This window comes from Pongo pygmaeus, chromosome 8, assembly GCF_028885625.2.
Source record: "Pongo pygmaeus isolate AG05252 chromosome 8, NHGRI_mPonPyg2-v2.0_pri, whole genome shotgun sequence".
Classification (NCBI taxonomy): Eukaryota; Metazoa; Chordata; class Mammalia; order Primates; family Hominidae; genus Pongo; species Pongo pygmaeus.
The window spans coordinates 121,947,649-121,974,778 of NC_072381.2; the positions used below are offsets into that span (position 1 = coordinate 121,947,649).

General features: G+C 39.1%; 2 protein-coding genes across 2 annotated transcripts in view; both read left to right on the forward strand.

Moving 5' to 3' along the window:
- Window positions 1-4,046, forward strand: part of LOC129045085 (pancreatic triacylglycerol lipase) — a 58,071-nt gene extending 54,025 nt beyond the window's left edge. Inside the window, exon 14 of the mRNA XM_054503335.1 lies at window positions 3,926-4,046. Within this exon, the coding sequence (XP_054359310.1) occupies window positions 3,926-3,989 (64 nt within the window). The 3' untranslated portion in view covers window positions 3,990-4,046. The remainder of the gene's footprint in view (window positions 1-3,925) is intronic.
- Window positions 4,047-13,388: 9,342 nt separating this feature from the next.
- PNLIPRP1 (pancreatic lipase related protein 1) overlaps window positions 13,389-27,130 on the forward strand; it is a 31,486-nt gene continuing 17,744 nt past the window's right edge. Inside the window, 1 exon segment of the mRNA XM_054435898.1 lies at window positions 13,389-13,434. Within this exon segment, the coding sequence (XP_054291873.1) occupies window positions 13,389-13,434 (46 nt within the window).

Here is a 27,130-nt window from a genome sequence, read left to right on the forward strand (position 1 = left end):
CGCATAAAAATCAAAATGCTCAAAACCAGGTAGAATGTACATTATTCAGGTGATTACACTAAAAACCTAGATTTTACCACTATACAATATATCCATCTAACAAAACTTCACTTGTTCCCTTAAATTTACACAAATAAAAAAAATGTTGAAACCCAATTATAAAGAGAAAATATTGAAAGCAGTCAGAGAAAAACAATACATTACAAGAGTAAAGAAAAAAAATTACAGCAAATTTCTAATCAGGAACAATGCAAGCCAGAAGACAGTAAAACAACATCTTTGAGTATGGAAAGGAAAAACTGTTAACCCGGAATTTATACCCATAAATATCTTTCAAAGATAAAGATGAAATAAGACTTTTAAAACTGAAATAATTCCTCACCAGCAGGTTAACACTAAAAGAAATGTCAAAGGAAGGCCTTCAGGCAGAAGGGTAGAAAAGAATTCACTAAAAGAAATTAAGAACACAAGAAATAGGAAATACATGATAAATACATAATATTTTTAATTCTTATTACTGAATTCTCTTTGAAAAAATTGACTAAAAAATAATGACAGTATTTTGGGGAGTATATAATATATGTATAAGTAAAATATAACAATGACATAAAAGGCAGGAGGGGAGAACTGAAAATATACTATTGGAAGGTTCTTATACCATTTATGAATTGGTATACTCTCTCTTGAGTATACCAATTCATATGTATATGATTGTCAATGTGATAAGTTAAAAATATGTGCTATAAATTCTAAAATAATGAAACAAATAATGAAACAAACACTAAAATGATGAAACAAAGGATGATAGCAAGTAAACCAAACAAGGAGATAAAATGGAATAAAATATAATCCAAAATAGAGTATAAAAGAGCTAAAAGCGGCCGAGTGCGGTGGCTCACGCCTGTAATCCCAGCACTTTGGGAGGCCGAGGCGGGTGGATCACGAGGTCAGGAGATGAGACCATCCTGGCTAACGCTAAATACACCACGCCCGCGTGGTGGCGGGCGCCTGTAGTCCCAGCTACTCGGGAGCCTGAGGCAGGAGAATGGCGTGAACCCGGGAGGCAGAGCTTGCAGTGAGCCGAGATCGCGGCACTGCGCTCCAGCCTGGGCGACAAAGCGAGACTCTGTCTCAAAACAAACAAACAAACAAACAAAAGAGCTAAAAGAGAACAAAGAATATAGGAGACAAATGGAAAACAAATAGAAGACAATAGACTCATACCTAGCCATATAAATAATCGTATAAAGTAAAAATGGTCTAAATACCACGATTAGAAGACAATTACCCCACTGTATTTTTAAAAACTCAATATCCAATTGTATTCTGGCTATATAAAATGCACTTTTTTTTTTTTTTTTTGAGATGGAGTCTTGCTCTGTCGCCCAGGCTGGAGTGCAGTGGCACGATCTCGGTTCACTGCAACCTCTGCCTCCTGGGTTCAAGTGATTATCCTGCCTCAGCCTCCTGTGTAGCTGGGATTACAGGCAGCAGCACCACTCCCAGTTAATTTTTGTATTTTTAGTATAGGTGGGATGGGATTTCACCATGTTGGTCAGTCTTGTCTCAAACTGACCTCAAGTGATTCATCCACCTCGACCTTCCACAGTGCTGAGATTACAGGCGTGAACCATTGTGCCCAGCCTGAAATGCACTTTAAATATAAAAACACAAATAGATTTCTCAACGTGAAAGAACAGAAAATGATACACTGTTAATCGTTAGAAAAATGTAAATTAAGAACAGAATTAGATACCACCTACTTAAATGGTCACAATTAAGATTGATGATACCAGCTCTTGCGAAGGACTACCATACAGTGCTGATGGGAATATAAAAATGATACAACTACTTTGGAAAGCAGTTTAACAGTTTCTTAAAAAGCCAAACATACATCTCACTGAGTCAGCGATTTTGGTCTTTGATATTTACCCATGAGGCAAGAACACATATGATTATACAAAAGATTTGTACATGAATATTTATAGCAATTTTTTTTTTTCAGAGAGAGTCTTGCTCTCTCACCCAGGCTGGAGTGCAGTGGCATGATCTTGGCTCACTGCAACCTCCATCTCCTGGGTTCAAGCGATTCTCCTGCCTTGGCCTCCCCAGTAGCTGGGATTACAGGCATGCGCCACCATGCCCAGCTAATTTTTGTATTTTTAATTGAGACGGGTTTTCGTCATGTTGGCCAGGCTGATCTCGAACCTGTGACCACAGGTGATCCACCTGCCTTGACGTCCCAAAGTGCTGGGATTACATGCGTGGGCCACTGTGCCTGGCCTATAGCAGCTTTTATTGTAACAGCCAAGAAGTAGAAACAATCCAAATGTCTACCAATAGAGGAATGGATAAACAAACTATGGTCTGTCCATACAATGGAATATTACTCAGCAGTAACAAGGAATGACCTAATGGTACACTCAGCAATATGGATGAATCTTGAGATAATTATGCTGAATGAAAAGCTAGACAAGAGTGCATGCACCTTAGATTCCATTTATATAAAATTCCAGACAATTCAAACTACTCTATAGTGACAGCAGAGCAGTGGTTGCCTGGGAGGAGTGAATATTGAAGGGAATGGGAAGAAGCAATTATAAAGAGGAAGAAAGAAAATTGGGGGGATGATAGATATGTTTATAACTTTGATGTTGGTGATGGCTTCAGAGGTGTATGTGTGTTGTGTGTGTGTGAAAACGTATCAATTTAAATATGTACAGTTTATTCCAGGTAAATTAAAGCTCAATAAAGCTGTTAAAACAAAAATATATATCCTATGAGGTAGATGGTTTTATCATCCTTATTTTATGGATAATTAAATTAAGGTACCATTTCTGAATTTCTATGCAGGAAGTTTGACCTACAAAATTCTTAACTACTACAAAACAAATTCAGTTCACCTTTAATCATATATAAATATTGGTGCCTTTCATTTTTTGTGTCCCTGATTGATAACAGTTTTAACCTTTAATTTCCTATTTGCGAGGCTGCCAGTCATTGAGGAAGTGAGCGTGAAGGGAAAAAAACATTTTCTGAGCACTTTTTTCTGTGCCTGGTAGTTTACATATGGTAAGGTATTTCATCAAAGAAAAATATTCCAAAGCATCCTAAGTATTGTTCAGCCTGTTCTTTCCTTCTTTCATTTTTTCCCTCCCTCCCTCCTTCCCTCCCTCCCTTCCTTCCTTCTTCCTCCCTCCCTCCGTCCTTTCCTTCCTTCCTTTCTTCCTTCCTTCCCTCCCTCCCTTCTTTCTTTTCCTTCCTTCCATCCTTCTTCCCTTCCCTTCCCTTCCCTACTTCCTTCCTTCCTTTCTTTCTTTCTCTTTCTTCTTTCTTTCTTTCTTCTTTCTTCTTTCTCTCTTTCTTTCCCTTTCTTTCTTTCTTCTTTCTTTCTTTTTCTTTCTTTCTTTCTCTCCTTCTTTCTTCTTTCTTTATTCCTTCCTTCCTTTCCTTTCTTTGATGCACACAGGAAAAGAAGGTTCATAAAAGTTCAGTCATAATGAGAAAAGTTTGTCATTTCAATTCAAATATTGAATTAAAATAATGGTTACCAAACGTAACACCAGAAATTAGATTTTATACACTGGGTTGATATCTTATGATGGTGACTCTGCTGTTCCTCAGTTGCATTGGTTGAAATGGGCTAAGTGTTCAGTGACTGCTCATGACAAATGAGTCTTTCTTTTTCTTTGGGGTGTCTATCGACAACTTCTCTCTCTGCTATTGCACAACCAGAAAATAACACTGGAAAGGAGAATTCAGTCCTTTATGTAGAAGAGGTCTTCCCTCAGCCATTGTCTGGTCTCCAGCACAGGGTGTGCCCTTCCCTCAGACTGGGAGGTTGGGGGCATAGGTTGTCCTCACTGTCACACTCCAGATGTGTGCCAGGAAGAGGAGGTGACTTTGTGTTGTTTTTTCTCCACAGGTTCAACTTCTGTAGTCCAGAAACCGTCAGGGAGGACGTTCTGCTCACCCTCACACCGTGTTAGGAGACTACTGTTATTTGACCAATGAATTGACTTCTAATAAAATCTAATGGTGATGCATTACATGCCTGGTTCTTTTGTCCAAATCCTCCATTGTTTCAAGTGAATCTGTTGGATAAAGTGACTAAAATCCAAAATTTGGAGTTGATCAAAAGAACCACCAATGACTGTTAAATTTTGCTGTATATTTGACCTTAAGAATGTTGTTTACATGGTACTGTCATCATGTTCATTATTCATATTACTTATGCCATTCTGGTCACTTAAGGCAGTCTTCCATGTCCAAAATGACCCCCTCTTAGTGGGTTCACATGGAAAGACTCACAATTGCCACTTTTTCCATAATCTTTAAGTTCTGTGTCTGCTCCTAATAAGACATCTCAGGGGAAATGACACACAAGGAAATGAGGACTAGACAGATCCAATGTTCCCTAACAGGTCTACCTGGTCTATGTGGGACTCCCCCACACCCCTCACTTCTGCAGCCTCTTTGATTTTTCTAAAGCACAAATAAATCATCTTCCCAGTGGTCCCCAGGACAGAATCCATATTCTTTAGTCAGCCTTGTGAGGTCCCTCTTGGTCTGGTTGTCTCCTTGGACTCCAGCTTCATCTTTTGCTATGTTCCTTCTGGAACTCTACATTCTGACCCTGTCCCCCAAGAGGGTCGTCTCGATCTCTGATGTTGCTGGATGTTGTCAGGAACTCTTCTTCTTCCTGGGATGTTCTTTTCTCTGTCTTCCTGTCTGTTAAACTCCTACTGGTTCTTAAATCTTTTTGTAGACATCACTTCCTCCAGGATTCACCTCCATTATCCACGCCCACTAAGACTTGATTAGGGGCTTACCACTATTATACTCCTACCACACCCAGATATTTTGCCGTCTCAACACTGGATTTCCCATATTGTAATTGCTTGCTGGCTCACTTCTCTGTATAGGGCATTTCTAAACTCCTTAAGGAGTTTTCTCGTTGTATGTGCCTGGCACATGCCTAGCATGTAGTAGAAGAGCAAATATGTATTTTTTGAACGACTTTCCCACTAATGGGACCAACGAATGAATCCACTAGGGTCAGGTACTTAAAATTAGGCCATGCCTAAACATACATCCTAAGAAAGAAAGGGATATTTGTGTTAGGTCTTAAAAGTTGAGTAGGGATTTGCTAAGAGGACATGGTGGAAAGGGCACTCCAGAAAGAAGGAACAGCATAGCCAAAGGCACAGGGCTATGAAAAATTGAAAATGCCATTTATTCTGTATTTCACCAAAATATATGAAGTTAATCAACACACAAAGACTTGTTAAAGGGCCATCCATTTATATTAATTAGGATGCTTTCACTTGCATGAATCAAAGGCTCCAATTCAAAGTTGCGTTAACAACAAGGAAGTGTTTGGCTCACGTGATTGGAAAGTTCAGAGGTCGAGGAAGCTTCAGGTTTTGATGACCCAGTCACTCAATAACCTCTTCAAAAGCCACTTTATTTTTCTATCTTCTGATATCTATGGTGCTAGTTTTATACCAAGTCTGGCTCCCTTCTCAGCTGAAGAATGGCCATCTCCCACAATTGAGCCTATAAACATTTAGTTCACATTCAACAAGGAGAGAAAGTGCATCTTCTTTCCTATTTTTTTCTCACAAAACTTGTGAGATTCACTCTTATTGGCCCCTGACCAGGGAAGTAGAATGTGCTGATTGTCTCAAGTCAATCAGTGAACACTCCTGGGCAAAGAACAAGGCCGGCATCCTCAATGTACATGAACTATATAGAGAAGGAATTTATATCTAAATGAAAAAGGGAGTTAAGAATGACTCATGGGTCATCACTGCAATTGGAAGGATGGAGTTGCCATTGCCTGAAATGGACATGCTTTGAGAGGCACTATTTTGAAGAGGCAGGTCAGAAGGTCAGTTTTAGTCATATCAAATTTGAGAGGCTCATCAGGCATGCAACTGGCCGTGGAATGCAGGCATTTGGATATATAAACACAGAAGTGAGGACAGAAATCTGGGTTAGACATATAAACTTTGGCATCTTTAGTCTATAGATGTCATTTTTAAGCACTGCACTTCTCTGCAAAGAGAATAATGCAATGTTTATCACATGTGAGTGCTTAATGAATGTTTATAATTGTAATTACCATGAGGACCTCATGAAACTTTCCCAAACATTAATGATAATGATGAATAATGAATAATAAAAATCAATGAAGAAATAGGATTATGTGCAAATTTACTCATTTAATAAGATGAAACAAAGGAGTTTAATTTTTAAAAATCAGTTAAAAATCTTTTGTAAAGAAAGATATCCATTTTCATCATAATGAAGCTGTTTCCAAGTTAGTTTAATCATTTCAAATGAATGGTTTACTCAAATTATTTATATATTTCTAAACTCAGTAAATTTTCTGGAAATACTACTTTTAGAACCCTAAATCAAATTGTTCTTCCGCTAAGAGATGAACACTTGTGAAAGGATGCTGATAATGTTCAGAATGCATGATGTAAGATAGCGGTAGAGACAATGGCAGAGAATTGATGAGTTTGTTAATTCAGTAAGTGCTTACAGAGTGTTGACAATGTGCCAAGCCCTAGTCTAATATCAGAGAACTAAAGTTGAAAATATAGGTATCATCCCTACCCTCATGGAGTTTTCTGTCTTATTTGATGTTTCTCGAAGTGTGACCCAACTAATAGAAGACAGCTGATGAATTAGTTGGCTAGCACTGCATAGCAAATCACCCCAAAGCTCAGTGACTTAAAAACAATAATCATGTGTTATGGTCCTGTGGGCCAACAGACAGATCTCCTGATCTGGGCCAGGGTTGGCTGATTTTGCTTGGTCTCACTCATGTATTGGTGGTCAGCTTGTAGGTTGGCAGAGGGCTGGATGGTTTAGTAGGGCCTGTGTGCATTGGCTTTCCTCCACATGATCTCTCATCCTTCAGCATGCTAGCCTGTGCTATTGAACTCAAACTCCCCAGGGACCAAGAAAATGAGCATAAGCAAGGAAGACTGCTTGAGGCCTAGGCTCGGAAGTAGCAAAATATCATTTTCCCCACATTCTATTGAACAAAGCAAGTCACAAAGTAAGCACAAATTCAAAGATGAATACATAGACTCTATTTCTTAATGGGAGGAGCTAAAAAGTCATATTGTAAAAGGCATTGCTAAGGAGAGTAGTAGGGAACTGGGACCATTTTTGTAATCAATCTAAGTGGTTTCTCAGTTTTAGTAAGGAATGTAATAGAAACATTTCTCTCACTTTCGACAAATTTGAGTTATAAAATCTATTAATATTTCCACAGAAATTCCTTTCCTTTCTTAAGAATTGTGGTCATATGTGGTGCAGAGGCCCTTGACATTTTACCTCAGCATCATTTCCTTGAGTAAGAAAACATTTTTTGTGGGTGAATGTATTTTCACATCATTTGCAAGTAGTTGCTTACTCTCATGTGTTAAATGTGCATTTTATATTATTCTCATTCTGTTAAGTTATATTCTCATTTTGGGATGTAAAAAAAATCAATGGCTTCAAGTGGTTCATTGAAGTGAAAAAGCAGCAATGAAAATACTAACACAAATACAATATCTCAGAATAAGATTGTAACCGAAACAGTGGATAAGACTCATATGAAACTCCCCCATATCAATCTTTATATCTTGAAACAAGTGGAAAATGTGGTGTTGCTAATGGGATACACAGCAATGATCAGCTAAACTTGGCTGATACTAGATCTGAGATCATTTGTCCTATACAGTATCCTGTACCCAACTCCCTGTCTGCATTGCTTTTAGTCATGAATATTTGCCGTAAGTGGAGTTGATGATGTTGGTGTTTTCATAATATTTTCAAATAATATCTTTGTATGCTCAGATAAATAATTGATCTTTTTCTAAAACAAGCAACAAATAATGCTTTCCAGGATGGAATCAATTAATTTTGCAATTAAAGGTAGAAATAAACCCACAGCTACAGTCATTATTCAAAATTACATTTCTTGTAGTAAAAACTGTTGCAAATCACACTATCACACAAAAGCCTAAAAAACAAGCCAAAATAATAATGATACCTGTTATATTGGGGGAGAAAACAAAGAATATGCTATCAGCCAAATTCTCTTATCAGATGACTACCTTAGATGCTACATAGCATCATTGGCATATTGTTTACTATCTGGAGTGTGCTGGAGAGATGTCTCACATTACAATTGGATGTCCCCATTCATGTGCAGACTTGGAATTGGTTTCTGGCACACAAGTCACAAGGAAGAGTGCTTTATATTTCATTTTTTTGTCTACTTGATCATTTAATTTTCATTGAACGTTGTTTTGTGAGCCATAACACAGACAGAAAACAAGGCACTGGGATCTACACGGATAGAACCCCAACTGTGTTTGCATCAGGGGAAAGTGTGGCTATTAAGATATAAAAGGTGGCAAAGAATTCTAAACCCCAGAGAATAATGGCTGGGTGGTCAGCTAAATGCTTCATGTTCCTAATAAAATGTTGAAAGAGGCCAGGCACGGTGGCTCACACCTATAATCCCAGCACTTTGGGAGCCTGAGGCGGGCAGATCACGAGGTCAGGAGATCGAGACTATCTTGGCTAACACGGTGAAACCCCGTCTCCACTAAAAACACAAAAAAAATTAGCCGGGCCTGGTGGCAGGCACCTGTAGCCCCAGCTACTTGGGAGGCTGAGGCAGGAGAATGGCGTGAACCCGTGAGGTGGAGCTTGCAGTGAGCCAAGATCGCGCCACTGCACTCCAGCCTGGGCGACAAGAGCGAAACTCCATCTCAAAAAAAAAAAAAAAAAAAAAAAAAAAAAAAAAAAACTCTCATGACCCCCTGGAATATTCCTACTGACTTCATTCTATTAAGCCTCAGCTCAGGAAGCAAAAGTTCTGCTACAAATTATCACAACAAAAAGGAAGATTTATTTCTATAACTGGTAAAAATAGATTATCATCAAAATGGAAACATATAGTAATTTCTCAGAGAGAGTCTGCCCAGGAGCCCTGGGAGTTAAATACTCCTGTATCAGGGCGGACTGTCACCTATCTGCACATGGGAATCACCTGTGGGCTTTTTAAAGGGGCCTGTGGCTTATGATTACCCTTTAATTGGTTGGGGTGGGGCCTGGGATTTGTCTATTCTTTTTTTTTTTCTCCCAGGTGACTTTGATTTGCAGCCAGGATGGACAACAACTGGCATGTCTTGATTGTGTTTTGGCTTCGTGCACCTTGGAGTTGTATGCAGGAGGCGGAGCTTGCAGTGAGCCAAGATCGCACCACTGCACTCCAGCCTGGGCGACAGAAGGAGACTCCGTCTCAAAAAAAAAAAAAAAAAAAAAAAAAAGAAAGAAAGAAAGAAAAAAAGTTGAAAGATAGAGTAAAAATTGTAACTTCAATAGAAATCTCTCTTAGCCTCCACCTAGCCAAATCATTGTTTTCACTCATTTTCTCCATTCTTATGGTCAACTCCATTCTTACCTCTGAGCCTATTGATCATCTCATCTCCTTGAAACATTTTCTTCTCTTTGTCTCCAGGACACCACTTTCCCTTGGTTCTCCTCCATCTTCACTGGCTGTTCCTTTTCAAGTCTTCCTCATTTCCCTGTGCTTGTAACATTGTAGGGCCTTAGGGTTTAGTATCTGAACCTCATTTCATCTAGACTAATGGCTTTATGTGAAATGGATGAACCCCAAGTTGATATTTATTACCTGGACCTCTCTTCTGAACTACAGAATAACTGCCTACTCTCCATCTCCACTTAGACTATAAGAAGACATTTCATTTTAACCATGCCCAAAACTGGACTGTGGATCTCCACCCCAAACCTGCTCCACTGACATGCAGCCTTCCCCATCTTAGTTAATGCAATTTCAGCTTTCCGGTTGCTCAAGCCAAAATTTAAGGGTCATCCTTAACTAATCTCCATTTCCCCAACTCCCATCCAAATCCTATCAGTCCTATCTTCAAAAATATATCTGGAATTTGGGCAATTCTCACCATTTCTGCTGCTAGCATGAAAGAGTTCTGGGTCTTAATTATTCACAGGACCTCTGACAGCAACTAGGAGTCATGCAGAAAATATACAACTGACAATGAAACAAGGCATAAGTGAATGAATGAATAACCAGGATCAAAATATCAGGAGAAGTGAATTGACAGAACCATCCAGTTGTCAGCCACCCTTAACAGAATTCAATTAAATGAATAGTTTCTGAGCACTTAGCATGGGCCTGGCATGTAAAATTTTTCAGTTTTATTGAAGTATATTTTACATACAAGAAAATGCACCCAATTTAAGAGTATGGTTCAATGAGTTTTGAAAAATGTATATATCCATGTATACAATCAAACTCTTGAAAAATGTATGTGTTCATGTGTACAACGAAACATTTCCATTATTTCCTGAAAACATTCCCCTAATTCACCCCCAACCCAAGCAGACACTGATCTGCTCCCTGTCATTATAGATTAGTTTTGCCTGTTCTAGAATGTCATGTAAGGATAATAATGTGGTATGCATACTTTGTTATTGTGTTTCTTTTATTTAGTTTAAGGTGCTTGAGATACGTCCATATTGCTGCATTTATTCATAGTTCTTTTTTTATATATGAGTGGTTTTCTATTGTATTAATATAGCATAGCTTTTTATCCCTTCACCCATCAGTGGACATTTGCATTTTTTCCATCTTGGGGCTACTATGAATAAAGCTGCTGTCTTAGTCCATTTTGTGTTGCTATAACAGAATACCACAAACTGGGTAATATATAAACAATAGAAATGTATCTGGCCCATGGTTCTGTAGCTGGGAAGTTCAAGATCAAGTGGCTGCATCTGATGAGGGCATTCTTGCTGTATCCTAACACAGTGGAGTGTGTCACATGGCAAGAGAGCATGCAAGACAAAAGAGATAGGTGAACTTGCTTTCATAACAAACCTAATCTCAAAATAACAATCCTACTCCCACAATAAAGACATTAATCTATTCATGAGGGCAGAGCTCTCATGACCTAATCACCTATCTAAGATTCCATCTGTTGCATTGGGGATTTATATTTCCATCACATAAACTTTCAGGGACACATGGAAACCATAGCAACTGCTACAACTATTCACATAAAAGTCTTTGTGTTGACACACGCTTATATCGCTCAGGTCAGGCGGATACCTAAGTATGAAATTCCTGGTTAATATGTAAGTGATTATTTAATTTTACAGGAAACTGCCAAATTGTTTTCCAAAGTGATTGTAAATTTGATACTCCCACTAGCAGTTTATAAAAGTTCCAATTGTTCCACATCTTTCATAATGTCAATTTTTGCCATTTTACTTGGCTGTAATGGTATTTCCTTGTGATTTTATTGTACATTTCTCTGGTGACTAAAGATGTTGAGCATCTGTTTGCATGCTTATTGGCCATTCATAAATTTTTTGGGTGAAGTGATTGATTAAAATGTTTGCCTTACTGTTATTAGGTTGTTTGTTTCATTAAGTTGTGAGAGTACTTTCCATAGTCTGAATACAAGTCCTTTGTTAATGTGTTTATTGCAGACACTTTTTCCCAGTCTGTATCTTGCCTTTTATTTCCTTAACAATGTGTTTTGAAGACTAGAGTTTTAATGTTCATAAAACCCAGTTTATCACACTTTTATAGAGTAAATTTTATGTCCTGCTTAAGAAATCTTTGTCTACTCTAAGGTAACAAAGATTTTCTCTTATGTTTTCTATTAGAAGGTTTTGGTTTACTTTTTACATTTAGACCTATGACTTTCAGCACTTTAAATAAGCTATTCCATTTTCTTCTGTCTCCACTGAGAAGTCTGAGGTCATTCTTATCTTCTTTTTCCTGTAGGTAATGTATCTTTTGGTCTCTCTGTCAAACTTTGATAACTTTTTTTCTTTATCATTGAACTTATTTTTGCCTTTGTGTGATTTTCATTGGATTTATCCTGATTTAGATTGTCCAACTTCTTGGTTATGCTTTTCATATTCATTCCTTCAGTTGTTTGTTTATCCATTCAACAGGAATGTGATGAGGGCCAATGTACCAACCACTGGGGAAGATGCTAACATGTCACAATGAGGCCCAGAAAATTCCAAATTTCTCTGAGTTTATGACCCACAAATGATGGTGATGGTCTCAAAGGAGGGAAGCTCAAAGAGAAGGCTTTCTTTGAGGGAATAGGGTTACCAATCTAATCAGGGCTGAGACATGAAGGATTGTGTAGGAATTTGCCATGGTTACTATTCACTGGAATTCCTCCCTTGTCTCTTATGCATTCTTTCTTTATTTTAACAATTCCCTTGCCAAACTTTCTTGAACTTTCTTTGTAAACAAATAATTTTGTTGCTTTTCTCTGTATCTGAGCAGGGGGCTAAATTATTTTTGACCACCTTTGACCTACAAACATGGCAGTTTCAATGATTCGACCTGTATCTATGACATTGTCAGGCTAAACGGTTCTGGTCTTATAATTATAATATCATTTTGTTGTCTTTTAAAAATTTATTGGAAGCAATATATCACAAAATCATCCTAGTTCCTTCTATCAAACATTTCCCTTTCAGATTACTTTTTCTAGACCATTTTTTCCAAGTTGAATCATATTTTCCTTTCTTATTGATAACTCCATCAGACGGTGGGGTCGCTGATTCCTCCTCTGTGCTCTTGGCTGGACTCCCGCAATTCCTTTTGTCAGCTTGTTTATTCTTTCCTCCATGATACTGCTGAGAAATAAATTAGTTCTACAGACTATCAAAATAACATATCAACTACTTTTCTAGAAGGAATAAACTCTTGAAGGATTGCTTTTATTTCACTGTTTTTGAGGAAAAAGCAAGGTTATACAAAAACTGCATGACCTGGTAGGCTCTTGGTATTTGTTCATAAGACTAGTGTCATCGAATCTGTAAAAACAATGCCCACAGACCTGCACAGAGAATTGTAAACTAAAAAGGGGCAGGGACATTAGAACCTTCACTACAATGAAATTATAGTGATTCTTAGCATTACATAATTACATATCTACCGCCTTTCTCATCTTCCCACAACTACTGTGGAAAAAACATTGCCTACACTGTCAACTTTGGCTTACCCACAATTAAAATTAGAAATACATCCATGGAACTTTCTCTCTTTGCATGCCAGTTTTCCATGGTACTCCTCAAAAAGATAAGCTTTACCTATAAAAGGACCTTTCGTTGCTATCTGGTTGTGTGTGGAACCTGCCAGAACTGCCACAGTGAGTCAGGAACATGTTTTCGAGGCCTAACTTAACAGAATTTACCCATTTTCCCAGAGAGGGCTAAATGAACATTAATTATGCCAATCTTGTAAAAAAAAAAAAAACTTAGCCAGATTCAATCATGTTTTTAACTTTGTGGATATGCTGCTGCTCTGGACTCTTTCACTGCTGCTGGGAGCAGTAGCAGGTAAGAAAAAATATGAATATGGAGCTGGGAAAGATTCACTGTTCAACAATCAAGAGGGCTATGGCAGCTGAATTCAAGGCATGATGTGGATAACAAGTAAAGAGAGGGAGATACATGGCTAAAAGCACAGGTGCTTGGAGTAGGGTTGTCAGATAAAATCTAAGACACCTAGTTAAATTTGCATTTCAGATAAATGGCAACTGTTTCCCACAAACATGTGATACATTTATATTGAACATGTTATTGCTTACCTGAAATTCAAATATATATGTACAAGTTAAATTTGAATATATTTATTGTTGTTGTTGTTAAATCTAGCCACTTTAGCTTGGGGTCTAGTGAGGGGTTTGAACTCTGGTTCTGCCACCTACAACTTTACTATCCTGAGCAAAATCATTAACCCCTCTGTGCTTCAGAATCTTTGTCTGTAAAATGTAAAGAATAGGATTCTCCCTCTCCTATGTTGGGAGAACTACGTCAGATTAGTAAACCATCTTGCCTAGCACCTGGTACATGGTAAGATTTTGAGAAAAGCAGCCCCCACAACAGCTACTACTCTTACTCCTACCATTAATCTAGATTTATCCTACTCAAGAAAGAGAACCCTTCTTTGGATTGTTCCTTTATGGAGTGACATTCAAGCCTAGAGTTGTGTTAAACCACGGATTTTTGGTTTGGTTGTTTGTGAACAGCTTCTTCATCACAGGAATGGAGATGACCTTCAGTACTGCCAGGATGGAGATACACGGGTTTTGTGGCCTTTCCATGAAACTTCAGTTCTCCATTCAAAGCCCAAAGTTATATGGGCCCAAAGCCCAAAATACCAAGGGCCCAAAGAAAACATTTGAGTTTAGAGGCTAAAAGGAGTCTCAGATTGGGACGGGACAGAGACACAAGGGAAGTGAGGTGATCTTCTGTGGTAGATTTTAGGAACAGTAGCCTGTATGTAACAGTGGCATTTTCTGTGAGTGTTTGGCTAAGAGGGTGTTTGGGGAAACAGAGGAGGAAAATCTGCCACAAAATGTAAATTAACTCACATTTTGGCAGAGAGGCTATTAAAAAGAGTGTTCGGGTTAAACTAATATCCTGGAAACACATCTAGGAGATTGCAGGAACAGAAGTCTGTTACCCAAGACTTGGCTGCTTCAGCAATGATGCCCTGTGGTCAGGAATTAAGGAAAGACCTCTCAAAATATTGCCCTGGGCTCCAGAAGTGTCAATACCTGTTTCCTTTTGTACACCAACGGGAACCCAAATGACTTCCAGGTATGAATGCTTATTGTTTTCAGGACAAAGTTCCATCTGTTTTATGTAGTAAGGATACGGAATATACACATCTTCTAAAGAGAACAAATCAGATAACGGAATTGCATCTATAGACACTTTTAGGGCAGTGATCTGAACTGTTATTTTATGTAACTTTTTATAAAAAGTTCTTCAACTTCATATTATTTTGTTCTACCTTCATGGTACCATTTAACAAATATTCTAAATATGAGCAGATTTATATATATTTTTACTCTATACATAGTTAAAATTTCCAACATTATATGTTTATATAATCTCCCAATTATATGTATGTGTATCTCCATACTAGATGGGTAGAGTACAGATATATATAGATACACGCACACATACACACAAATGCACAAAGCCTTCCATTGTGTGAATAGAAGATCCTTACCACCAAGATTATAACAGATACATTATCCCAAGTTGAACAATTGCAAACATGTTGTGATGACCAGGAAATAGCAACATAGTGATGATTGAGAATAGCGTGGTTGTAATGGGAGAATCATTATTCAGAAGGATCCTGAATCCTAGCACTCTTCTACCTACCGCCTCCCTCCATGTACAAATGGCTCTACTGGCTACCGTAAGAAACTGACATGAAACAGTTTTCTGCCTAAACAGGAACTCATTGCAGATTCATCAACTATCAGGCATTTCCTGGGTCCAGGCAGTGGTTATTTAATAACTAATACAGAGATGTTTCAAAATTTCAGCAAAAGTTCCTACCATACTGAAGCATTACAGCATGTCCCAGGCCCCTGTTTTTCACTGCTTTTTTTTTTTTTTTTTTTTTTTTTTTTTGACAGAGGGTCAGCCAGGCACAGTGGTTCATGCCTGTAATCCCAGCACTTTGGGAGGCCGAGGTGGGCGGATCACCTGAGGTTGGGAGTTCGAGACCAGCCTGACCAATATGGAGAAACCCCATCTCTACTTAAAAAATACAAAAATTGGCCCGGCGCGGTGGCTCATGCCTGTAATCCCAACACTTTGGGAGGCCAAGACGGGTAGATGACGAGGTCAGGAGATCAAGACCAGACTGGCTAGCACAGTGAAACCCCATCTCTACTAAAAATACAAAAAAAAAAAATTAGCCAGGCGTGGTGGTGGGCGCCTGTAGTCCCAGCTACTTGAGAGGCTGAGGCAGGAGAATGGCGTGAACCCGGGAGGCGGCACTTGCAGTGAGCTGAGAGCGTGCCACTGCACTCCAGCCTGGGCGACAGAGCGAGACTCCATCTCAAAAAAAAAAAAAAAAAAAAAATTAGCTGAGCATGGTGGCGCATGCCTGTAATCCCAGCTACTGGGGAGGGTGAGGCAGGAGAATCGTTTGAACCCAGGAGGCGGAGGATGAAATGAGCCGAGATAGCGCCATTGCACTCCAGCCTGGGCAACAAGAGCGAAACTCCGTCTCAAAAAATAAAAAAATTAAAAAAGATTGGCCGGACACGGTGGCTCACGCCTGTAATCCCAGTGCTTTGGGAGGCCAAGGTGGGCGGATCACAAGGTCAGGAGTTCGAGACCAGCCTGACCAACATGGTGAAACCCTGTCTCTACTAAAAATAAAAAATTAGCTGGGCGTCGTGGCGCGTGCCTGTGATCCCAGCTACTCGGGTGGCTGAGGCAGGAAAATCGCTTGAACCCAGGAGGCAGAGGTTGCAGTGAGCTGAGATTGTGCCACTGCCCTCCAGCCTGGGCAACAGAGCGGGACTCCGTCTCAAAAAATAAATAAATAAATAATAAAAATAAAATAAAGACACAGAGTCTTGTGTTTTTCTTGTATTTGGTTCAGCGTTGACAACACTGTCGTATTTAGATGAAGAAACAAGGAGATTAAACTAGAAGAATAAATGCACAGGCTGGAGTGCAGTGCCACAATCAAAGCTCACCGCAGCCTCAAACTCCTGAGCTCAAGGGATCCTCCAACCTCAGCCTCCCAAGTATTTGGGACTACAGGTACACACCACCATGCTTGCTTAATTTATATATATATATATATATATATATTTTTTTTTTTTTTTTAAGACAAGCTTTCCTTATGTTGCCCCAGCTTGTCCTGAACTCCTGGTCTGAAGGGATATTCTTCCATAGCTGGGATTACAGGCTGGAGCCATTGCACCAGGTTCTCTTTCATTACTTTTCAATTTTCATGTGACGCGCTAAGAGATCTCATCTTGCCTGAACAAATTCTTTTCCTTGATTTTCACTTGCTACTCTTTGATCGCCTCTGATAGCAATAACTTGGGAAACTGTGTAGGTTTCCATTTTTGGCTTCTGTTGTTTCAACAGCAGTGATCCTATTTTCTTTAATTTGCCTTTGGCTATGTGCCTGTTATAAAGAATGAAAAGAAAGAAAATCAAATAGAATAAATTTTCCTAGTAACTGCTAGTGCTTGAGGAACATTATTATTGATTCATTTATTCAAGTGTTTATTCATGTATTCATCACATTTCTTTGACTTACTGTGGCACAAAGGGAGAAGTCCTTTCTTCACGTGTCAAGAAGAAAGACACAAAGGTCCTCCTAAGCCCATACAATTTCAAGTCTGCCTATGGCTCAAACCAAGGGCAGAATGAGTCAACTCCAGAGCATATCCATTGATCCTGAAGACAGATGAGCACCCTAGAGTCCGTACATTTTGCAAGTTTAAACACAAGCAGTAAAACCACAATTTGTCTTCTAAAATAATTTAAAGCTGATGATTACTGGAGGTAGTAATAGATTTTTATACAGCAGTGAAAAAGGAAATGTGATTCTTAGCTCAAAAGGAATATAGTTTTCTTAGTGAATACAATTTATTTCTGAGATCCCAAAAGCAGTTGTGTTTTTCTTCTATTTGGTTTAGCGTTGACAACACTGTCGTGTTTAGATGAAGAAACAAGGAGATTAAACTAGAAGAATAAAGGTCCTAGATCCCCGTCCTGATTCTCTCCTTAGCCAACCATAATATTAGTAAAATCAAACTCAGTCCAGGATATCAGAAGTGCTGTGCCCTAAGCACACTTTTATGTTGCCATTCAAGAGTAGCCAAACTGGATCCAAGACGATCATTTCCTTGCTTTGGATATTTCCTGCTGTAAAATGAAAAAGTTGGAGATCATTTCCAAGATTGCTTTATCATTTCCAAATTATTTTTAGAAAAAAATGAGGATATGTATAAACACATAGCCAAATAAACAAAACTCCTGCCCAAACAAACATTCATGAAACCATAACTGACCCTCATTAAACAAGTCTTCCAGTATATATCTAGTAGGTTATATTTTCTATTGAAATAACTCTTTAGTGATGCACAATAAAATACATTCAAATACAATAAAATACAAAGACTAAGCTTTGCTTAGTCTTTCAATCATGGAAAAGTTTATTTCCTTACCTTCAATATGTTTATATAAGAGAACCTAAAGTAATATTTTATTCATTCAGTAAGTATTTACTGAGCACCTACTGTGGCAAGAATCTGTTATAAGAATTGGATATAGCAGTGAACAAGGCAAACAATGTCCTTAGTTGCATCCTAGTGAGGGACAATATCTTGTGACATTTAAAATGACCTAAGGAACAACCCATCATACCACATTTTGTACATTTTTTGAAGCAAATGTCTATGTATCTATTACAGTAGAAATCCAAAGATTCCAGTTCCCATTGTGGTCAAACCTCTAGCCTAGAGCCAATGTTAAACTTTAAGAGGGATTGCATATCCATAAAAGACTAGAAGTCTTGTCAATTGCATTGGGGTTAAAATGATATTGTGTAGGCCAAGAAGAGAATTTATCCTAGTCTGCAAATGTGTTAACTAGTAATTAATAAAGATCCCAAATTATATATCTATTTATTGTCTTTTTTACCAGAATCTGTTCCAGGTGGGAAGTGTGAACTGTATCTGTGTGGACTGGAAGAGTGGCTCCCGAGCTGCATACACACAAGCCTCGCAGAACATCCAGATTGCGGAAGCAGAAGTGGCATATTTTGTTGATGTTCTTCAAGTAAGTATCCTCAGGTTGTACAAAAACCCATACACATTGCTCTCTGAATTTTCTTTCAAAAAAAATCCATAGGTATGATTAATGACAAAGCCATTTTCAGCAATTTCTCTTTCCCCTTAGTTGAAAGAAAACTGCAGGCCAGGCGCGGTGGCTCACGCCTGTAATCCCAGCACTTTCGGAGGCCGAGGCGGGAGGATCACGAGGTCAGGAGATCGAGACCATCCTGGCTAACACAGTGAAACCCCATCTCTACTAAATATACAAAAAATAAGCTGGCGCGGTGGAGGGCGCCTGTAGTCCCAGCTACTCGGGAGGCTGAGGCAGGAGAATGGCGTGAACCTTGGAGGCAGAGCTTGCAGTGAGCCGAGATCCCGCCACTGTGAGACTCCGTTTGAGAAAAAAAAAAGAAAACTGCAAAAAAATCTAGCTTTGGACATCATCAATAACCTTTGTTGGGTCAATAAACTGGTGCTGTTTGTTTTGATTCAAGCAACTAGGTAGGTTATTTCTAATAAATTCCATGAGTGTTTGTTTTAATTTTACCAGTTATGACCAAGTTGACATGACAATATCAACCTCAAAATTAAACTAGCTTTTTGTTTTTGTGTCTTGAAAAGAAGCACAATGATAATAAACTGATAACGAAAAATACAGAAAACGTTATATTTGAATGTGCTGAAGTAATTGCCTTCATTATTAGTTTCAAATCCAAATACTTGCTTCATCATCTCTGGGTAACAACTCCTCATGTCCATCAGGGGTTCACTCTACATAGTAAAATCTCAAAGTAGAGCTCCTTCCACCAGTTCTGAAGTTCAATTCATTTCCCTTTCTCATTATAACTGTGAAAGAGAAACATGAAAATCATTTACTTTGCATGGGAATTACCGAATGGGGCCACGACACCTGGCCAATGAGGGTTAGGCTCATTAGCAATGCTATTGATGCAGAATATAATTAATTATACAAATTTTGAGCCTTTGTGTTTAATTCTGTTTGTTCCATTAGGTTGGTGCAAAAATAATTGCAGTTTTCATCATTACTTTTAGGGCCAAAACCACAATTACTTTTGCACCAACCTAATATTATTTATGGTATTTATTCTATAAATGAAACTTGTTTTTTGTATATCCCTGTCAATGGGAAGTAGACATAAATGAGTAAAATCTCTGGATGTCCTTAATGCACATTTGAGTCACATGTAGTATTAAACAGGGTGCTATAGACAAAAGATGAATATCATTAAAAAAATACAAGGACTCTAAAAGTTCTGATTTCTGATCATGTGGCCCAATTCAGAAAATGTAAAAAGGTAAAATACTTATTGAATGAATATTTATACTTGCATACCTGTACTTTTGATCATAGATAAGTATTTTAATAGAGATAAAGCATTTGAGGACTTAAGAAAAATGGGTTTGTAAATGAAAACGTCTAAAGTCTACCTTAGTTACCATCACATATGTATATATCAGGTAAATGTTCAAACTTGCTCTGGAAATAATTCTGAACAAAAAAAATTAGTCTATGTAAATCTAAACTATGTCTACAGGATGCTAATGAACATGAGCAATTTTTCTTGAATGTTGACCTTTAAACTACGTAATTATGGATATGTGGATATTTCTGTGTAATCTTATAGTTACCAAGATTTTTTTCTTCACCTTGTTTGGTATTTTCTAGATATCTAGGTTAGATTCTTATATCTAATCTTGAAAATTTTATATCTGTTGCTTGGATTTTTATAAAAGACTATTCACTATAAATTTATTGAAATAAAAAATTTTAATGTATGCCACTTAGAAGTAACATTTCAGGTAATTAAAATGCCCAGTGAAGTCAAAATTACCAAGGATATATATTTTAGTGACTAAGAGAGAGGATTTGAATCCTGGTTTCACCATTAAATAGCTGAATGACTTTGGGTAAAATACTTCAATTCTCTAAGGCAGGTTTTTCATTTGTAAATGTAAATATTAATGGTATACTCAACATTCTTAGTGGGAGGCCTTAAAGAGATGATATATATTGAATGCTTAGGTTAAAGCCGAAAATGTAATAATTAGCATTCAACAAATGCTAGCTATGAGGGTGCACATTTTATTTCCACTATAGCTTGCAAATACAGTAAATATGGAAACTACCTCTCCCCTTTCTTTGGTTTAACTTTATTTTTATATTTTTCAACTTCTGTAGTCTAGAAATCATGTGAGAGGAAGTTCTGTTCACTCTTACATTGCGTTAGGAGGCTGCTGACATGTGATCACTAAATCTTACTGCTAATAAAATTAATGGTGGAGCGATACATTCTTGTCTTTTGTCATCAATTTCCATTATTCTCAATGAAACTTTTCAATGTGGTCTCAAGAACCATACATGACTGTTGAATTTTGCTACCTTTTGAACTTGGGAATACTGTTTACATGATACTGTCATCATTTTCATTATTAATATTACTGATGTCATTCTGATCATGTAAGCAGACTTCCAGGTCCAAAATGACCCCTTCTGGGTAGGTCCATGAGGAAAGTACCAACCATTGCCACTTTTCCCACATCTTTAGTTCTGCGTCTCTTCCACATCAGACGTCTCAGGAGAGATGCCACACAAGGAGATGAGGACTGGATAGAATCGATAATTCCTAACTCATCCCCCTATCCCTGTGAAAGCAACTACGTAGGTTATTTCTAATAAATTACATGAGTGTTTTTTTTAATTTTACCAGTTATAACCAAGTTGACATGACAATGTCAACCTCAAAATTAAACCAGATCTCTCCTCTCTCTGCAGCCTCTTTGATCTTTTTAAAGCACAAATTGATCATCCTCCCAATGGTCCCCAGGAAAAATCCACATTCCTTAATGAGCTTTGTGAGGTCCTTTATGTTCTAGTTGTCACCTTGGACTCCAGCCCTCATCTCTCACCATGCTCCTTCTGGAACTCTATATTTTGGCCTTGTCCCCCAAAAGGGCCTTGATCTCTGATGCGGCTGGATGTTACCATTAATGGTTCCTCTTCCCGTGATGTTCTTTTCCTTATCTTCCTGTCTGTTCAACTCCTACTGATTCTTAAACATCTGAGTAGACATCACTTCTTCCAGGAAATCTTTCCTCACCTCCATTACCCATACCCTCTAAGACTTGATAAGGGGCTTCCCGGCAATAATCCTACTGCACCCAGAAATGTTCCCACCTCAACCCTTGACTCTCCATATCATAATTGCTGGTTCATTTCTCTGTATATCCCATTTCTAAACTCCTTAAGGGGTTTGCCTATTGCCTACATGCCTGGCATGGAGTAGAAGAGCACATAAATATTTTTTGAATGACTTTCCCACTAATGGAAACAATGAATGGATCCACTAGGGTCAAGTATTTAAAATTAGGCCACGTCCAAACAATAACACCCTAAGAAAGAAAAGTGTATTTGTGTTAGGTCTTAAAAAAGTGGATAGAGAGGGCCAGGTGTGGTGGCTCATGCCTGTAATCAAGACACCAGTTTGTTAGAGCTCTGCGAATTCTTACCCAATCCATTGGGATAATCCTAGAGTTATCAGCCTATACTTGTCAGAGTACTTTCCATGAATCTCATAAAGCTGAAGCTCGGTAAGGTAACAGTTGCTTGCAAAAAGCTTTCAGAAAACAATTCACTGGCCAGGCGCAGTGGCTCACTTTGGGAGGCTGAGGCAGGCAGATCACTTGAGGCCAGGAGTTCGAGACCAGCCTGGCTAACATGATGAAACCCTGTCTCTGCTAAAAATACAAAAACTAACCGGGCATGGTGGTGTGCACTTGTAGTCTCAGCTACTCAGGAGGCTGAGGCAGGGGAACTGATTGAATCCGAGAGGCAGAGGCTGCAGTGAACTGAGATCTGCCACTGCCCTCCAGCCTGGGCGACAGAGCAAGACTCTGTCTCAAAAAAAAAAAAAAAAAGAAAGAAAACAATTAACTATTTAATGATCTGTGCATAAGTAACAGAACTTAAAATGGCCATCGTTAAAAGTTGAGAATTTATTATAATAGTGACACAATTCACAAGGAAATGTGGTTGTTTTGTGGCATATAACACTTTAACATAATAACCAAAATTACAGCTGCTAACACATTAGATTTTTAAAATTTATTAGTTTGTGGAACACATATTAACGACACATTTATACAAATATAACTCAAAGAAGGTTAAATATAATTTCTTATTTACAATGTTTCCCATATAACATAACATATTTAATAAGCCTAATTGGTTTAATATCTCTCTTCCTTTGAGAAGCTCCAGGGACCCTCTGGTATGTCCCCAAAGTTATTCTGAGATCAAAACATTTAATTTAGAATTTCAGAAGTTTGTAAGAGATGTCAAAAGACCTAAAACATTTTCTCAAATAGGATCTTGGTCATTATGAAACAACTAAAGGTAAGTACAGAAAAGTTACATAGTTTTTAAAAGCTTAACTCATTTAATATTGAGAAGACAGTTTGTTATGGCTTCTGGGCAGTATTCAGAGAGGAGAATTGTAGGAGACAAGACTAGGATGGTCCTTGAGTAAGCATTCATGCCTTCCACAAACATGTGTTGAGCACCTACCATATGTGAAGCACTCCGCTAGGCACTGGAGACACACAAGTGAGCAAAAAAAAAGACCCAGTTCCTGGTCTCCAAGGTCCACAGCAGCTGGATGATGAAGACTTCCTCATGGGCAAGCAGAGGCCCCCAAAAGTGGCCTCAGCCAAGTTTTGGGTGTAAATCAACTATTTTGATACTTGCATGGAGAGCAAGTTCTGATTATTTCCTTATCTAATTGTCATTCAAGTTTGCAGAACTTCACAGCACCCAGATTCTGAAGGCTGGGGGTTGTTCTGGAAATGCCAATGACCCCTACAGAGGAGTGCAGACTTTTGGACCTAATGCACTCCATCTGGCACCAGGGTTTGTCTGGCCTCGGTGAGATCTACCAATGGTCATCAAGGACTTTGAGAACTCTAGGTGAAACTCAGAAGCTGAGTTCACTTCCCACAGACAGGTATCTCTAATAAAAGAAAAAGAAATCAATAGCTGACTAATGATGAGGCAAGTTCTTGTACCCTACTTCCATTACAACACACAGAGGGAGAGTCTGCCAGTTCATGGGATATTTAGAAACATAGTTCAATGTAATACAGTCTGAGTCTAGGCTCTGGAAGAGATTTAAAAACCAGCTTTCTCAAAACAAACATTTCTCTAAAATTAAGGGACTCTGAAAACCCACCTTGAACCCAACTCTATCATTCCCCCAGAATTAAAATTGAAGGAGCAAACAAGGACAGAGCTGATTGCCTGAAGGAAAGCAGATATTTGGGCTCCATCTACACATGTATGTGTAACAGATAATAGCTGGTGACTTCACTCTTTACTTTTGTGACCTTCAATGACTCATACATCTTGAAGACCTGAGAGCTGTCTGGTGGAAATGAAGTCATGGTTTCAAAAAGAGATCCACAGATTTGTATGTCTATGAATCCTTACTTGTGATCCTGAAACTGGATGTAAGTTCATTCAAAATATTCCAGTTGTTGGCCAGGCGCAGTGGCTCACACCTGTAATCCCAGCACTTTAGGAGGCCGAGGCAAGCGGATCACAAGGTCAGGAGATCGAGACCATCCTGGCTAACACAGTGAAACCCCGTCTCTACTAAAAATACAAAAAATTAGCTGGGCGTGGTGGCGGGCACCTGTAGTCCCAGCTACTCGGGAGGCTGAGGCAGGAGAATGGCATAAACCCGGGAGGTGGAGCTTGCAGTGAGCTGAGATCGCCCCACTGCACTCCAGCCTGGGTGACAGAGCAAGACTCCATCTCAAAAAAAAAGAAAAGAAAAAAAGAAATTCCAGTTGTTATTGTTGTTTGAAAGCCTCACCCAGAAATCTTTCCATCTGGTGTGGAATGAATAAATTGTCTGACAGCCTGTGAGGGAGAAGCAGCTTGAACCTCAGCCTTGCTAGAGGCTTAGTCTAAATAAATTCCCTAGAGCATTTAAACAGGAGCCAGTGCATTGGAGCACAGTGTATATTGACTGATGCAGGGAGTTTCCTCATTGTCTTAGGAAAAGGTACGCTCGAACCTGATGCTGTGTGCTGAAGAATAATAACAGTGAGTGCAACAGGTGCTGCTGTCTCTGAATCCCAGGCCTGGCTTGTTTTCCTATATTGGTTAGCTACTGCTGCATAACAAACTATCCCCAATTCAGTGGCTTAAAGCAGTAAGCATTGATCCATGCTCAGAAATCTGAGTTTGCTGGGTGGTTCTTCTGGTCTTGGCTGGATTTACTCATGTCTCTGTGGTTACAGTGGGTTGAGTAGGCAGTGCCACTAATCTTGGCTGGGTCCTTTACATACTTGGGGGCCAGCTGGCTTTGAGTTGTTCAAAGATGTTGCTGTTACCACACTTAATGACCAAATCAAGTCATACCATGTCTAGATCAGATTCAAGAGGTGGAGAAATAAACTCCAATTCTTGATGGAAGGAGCTGCAAGATCACATTGCAAAGGGTGTGTGTACAGGAGGAAGGGATGAAGAACTGTGACCACCTTCCCAATCCATCACCAAGTTTAACCTGTTTCTCCATCCTGGGGAAGCCTGGAAGTGGGGAGGAAACAGGTCAGGGGCCAAGAGGGTTTTCACATTTTCTATTTTGACTCATTCTGTGTATCCCTCTTGTTCTACATGGTTGACATTCATTGAAGCTTGCTGATTACTAGCTCAGCACAACTGAATATTCAACAACTCTGTACAGCCTGAATTCAAATCTTACCTCATCACTCGTTAGTCGTGTGACTTTTTAGGTAATTTACTTATCTCTCTGTGCCTCAGTTCCCACATTTATAAAGAGAGGCTTATGGGGTTGTTTTAAAACTAATTAGGTAATACACGTAAGGTGCTTGGAATTCTGACTGTACTTGGTAAGCCTTTGTAACAGTTGGCAACTATTCTTTATGATTCCAGGAGTCCTTTCCATTTTCTTAAGAGGAAGGCCCTTAGGTCTGCACCTTTGTGTTCTGGTTATTTAAGATTGAGAACTTTGACACTGAGGCATATTTAACTTGGCAAGGGGAGGCACTCATGGTGTTTGCCTTGTGAAGGCTTATCTGCCTTGTTGTGTGAACTGGCTGGGCTGCTCACAGATGCAGAGGTCTCTGGTTATATCATGATGGCCTTACAGGGGCCAAGAATTATCTGCAGGTGTGCAACCCTCAGAGGACCTGGGGAAACTCAACAGACATGACATGGGCCTCTGGGGGCTCCTGAACCCAACTATTGAGATTACAGTGGCATAATGCAATCATTGTTATTGTTTTAAAGTGTTGTCTTTTGGATTGGTTCATTGCATAGCAATAGATAACTGGAATAGGCAGTTAATGGGAGGATTGTGGTCAGAAGCTACTGTGGGGGCTGTTGAATTTTTCTCCAAAGCTCAGATGCCCAGTATTCCTAGTCTTCGAAAGAGAGAGAGGAAAATTGAGAGCGAGAGAGAGAGAGAAGAAGTTTTCTTAATCAGAGATTTCTCTTTACTTTCAACAATTTGCAGGTATTTTCATCTATTCTAAATGAGAAATACTATCCTCTATTATTAGGGTTTGCTGCTGTGTCCCTATTGAGACTTGTAAACTATTTGGTGATGAAATAGAAAATTGAAAAGTGGGGGCCCATTCAGCTCACAAGTACATGTATAGTTACGTAGGTACAAGGTTGGTGACTTCACTCCCTGCTTTAACCAAGCATTCTGTCATATTTCCAGACTTGCGGGAAGACTTGACAGCTATTATTAATCTTGTTTTGTGTATTTGGGCAGATTAAAGTATTAAGCGTGCACAGCATGGGCTATCATCACCTGCTGTTTTCTTGAAGTAGCGTCCAAATGATAAGGCTGGAATATATATTTTTAGAAAGGCCTGGATACTCGATCCGGTGGGAGGGAACATCTGGAACATTAGACAGGGTAAGCCACCTTTGCAACTCCTTTCCCCCTGCTATGACGTACAGGTGAGGCAAACAGTACTGAAGTCCAGGGCATCAGTGCTCACTGCTCTGGCAATGCCCGGTGAGACTGAGTTATGTTTAAATTTATTGTACATGCTGATCTTCTGGACAATCACACTTTTCCTGTTGGGAGCAGCCAAAGGTAAGAAACACCACTCCTGCCCCGTAGGAAGGGCTTGAACTTAAGCTCTCAGCCCTGGCCAGAGAAAGCTTCAACTGTGGCAGGGCTCCCAGCAGCTCCAGGGTACCAGAGAGAAGAGGTGGGCTGACACTCTCTGCCTGGAAGAGTAGGCTGGGCAGTTTAAAGGGGACCTGTTTCTGGGGATGCCCCCAGTGGCCTACCTTCATGCTCGGGGTGCCCAAGGCCAGACATTTCTAGGTAAAGCATGAAACATCTGCCTGAGTTAAC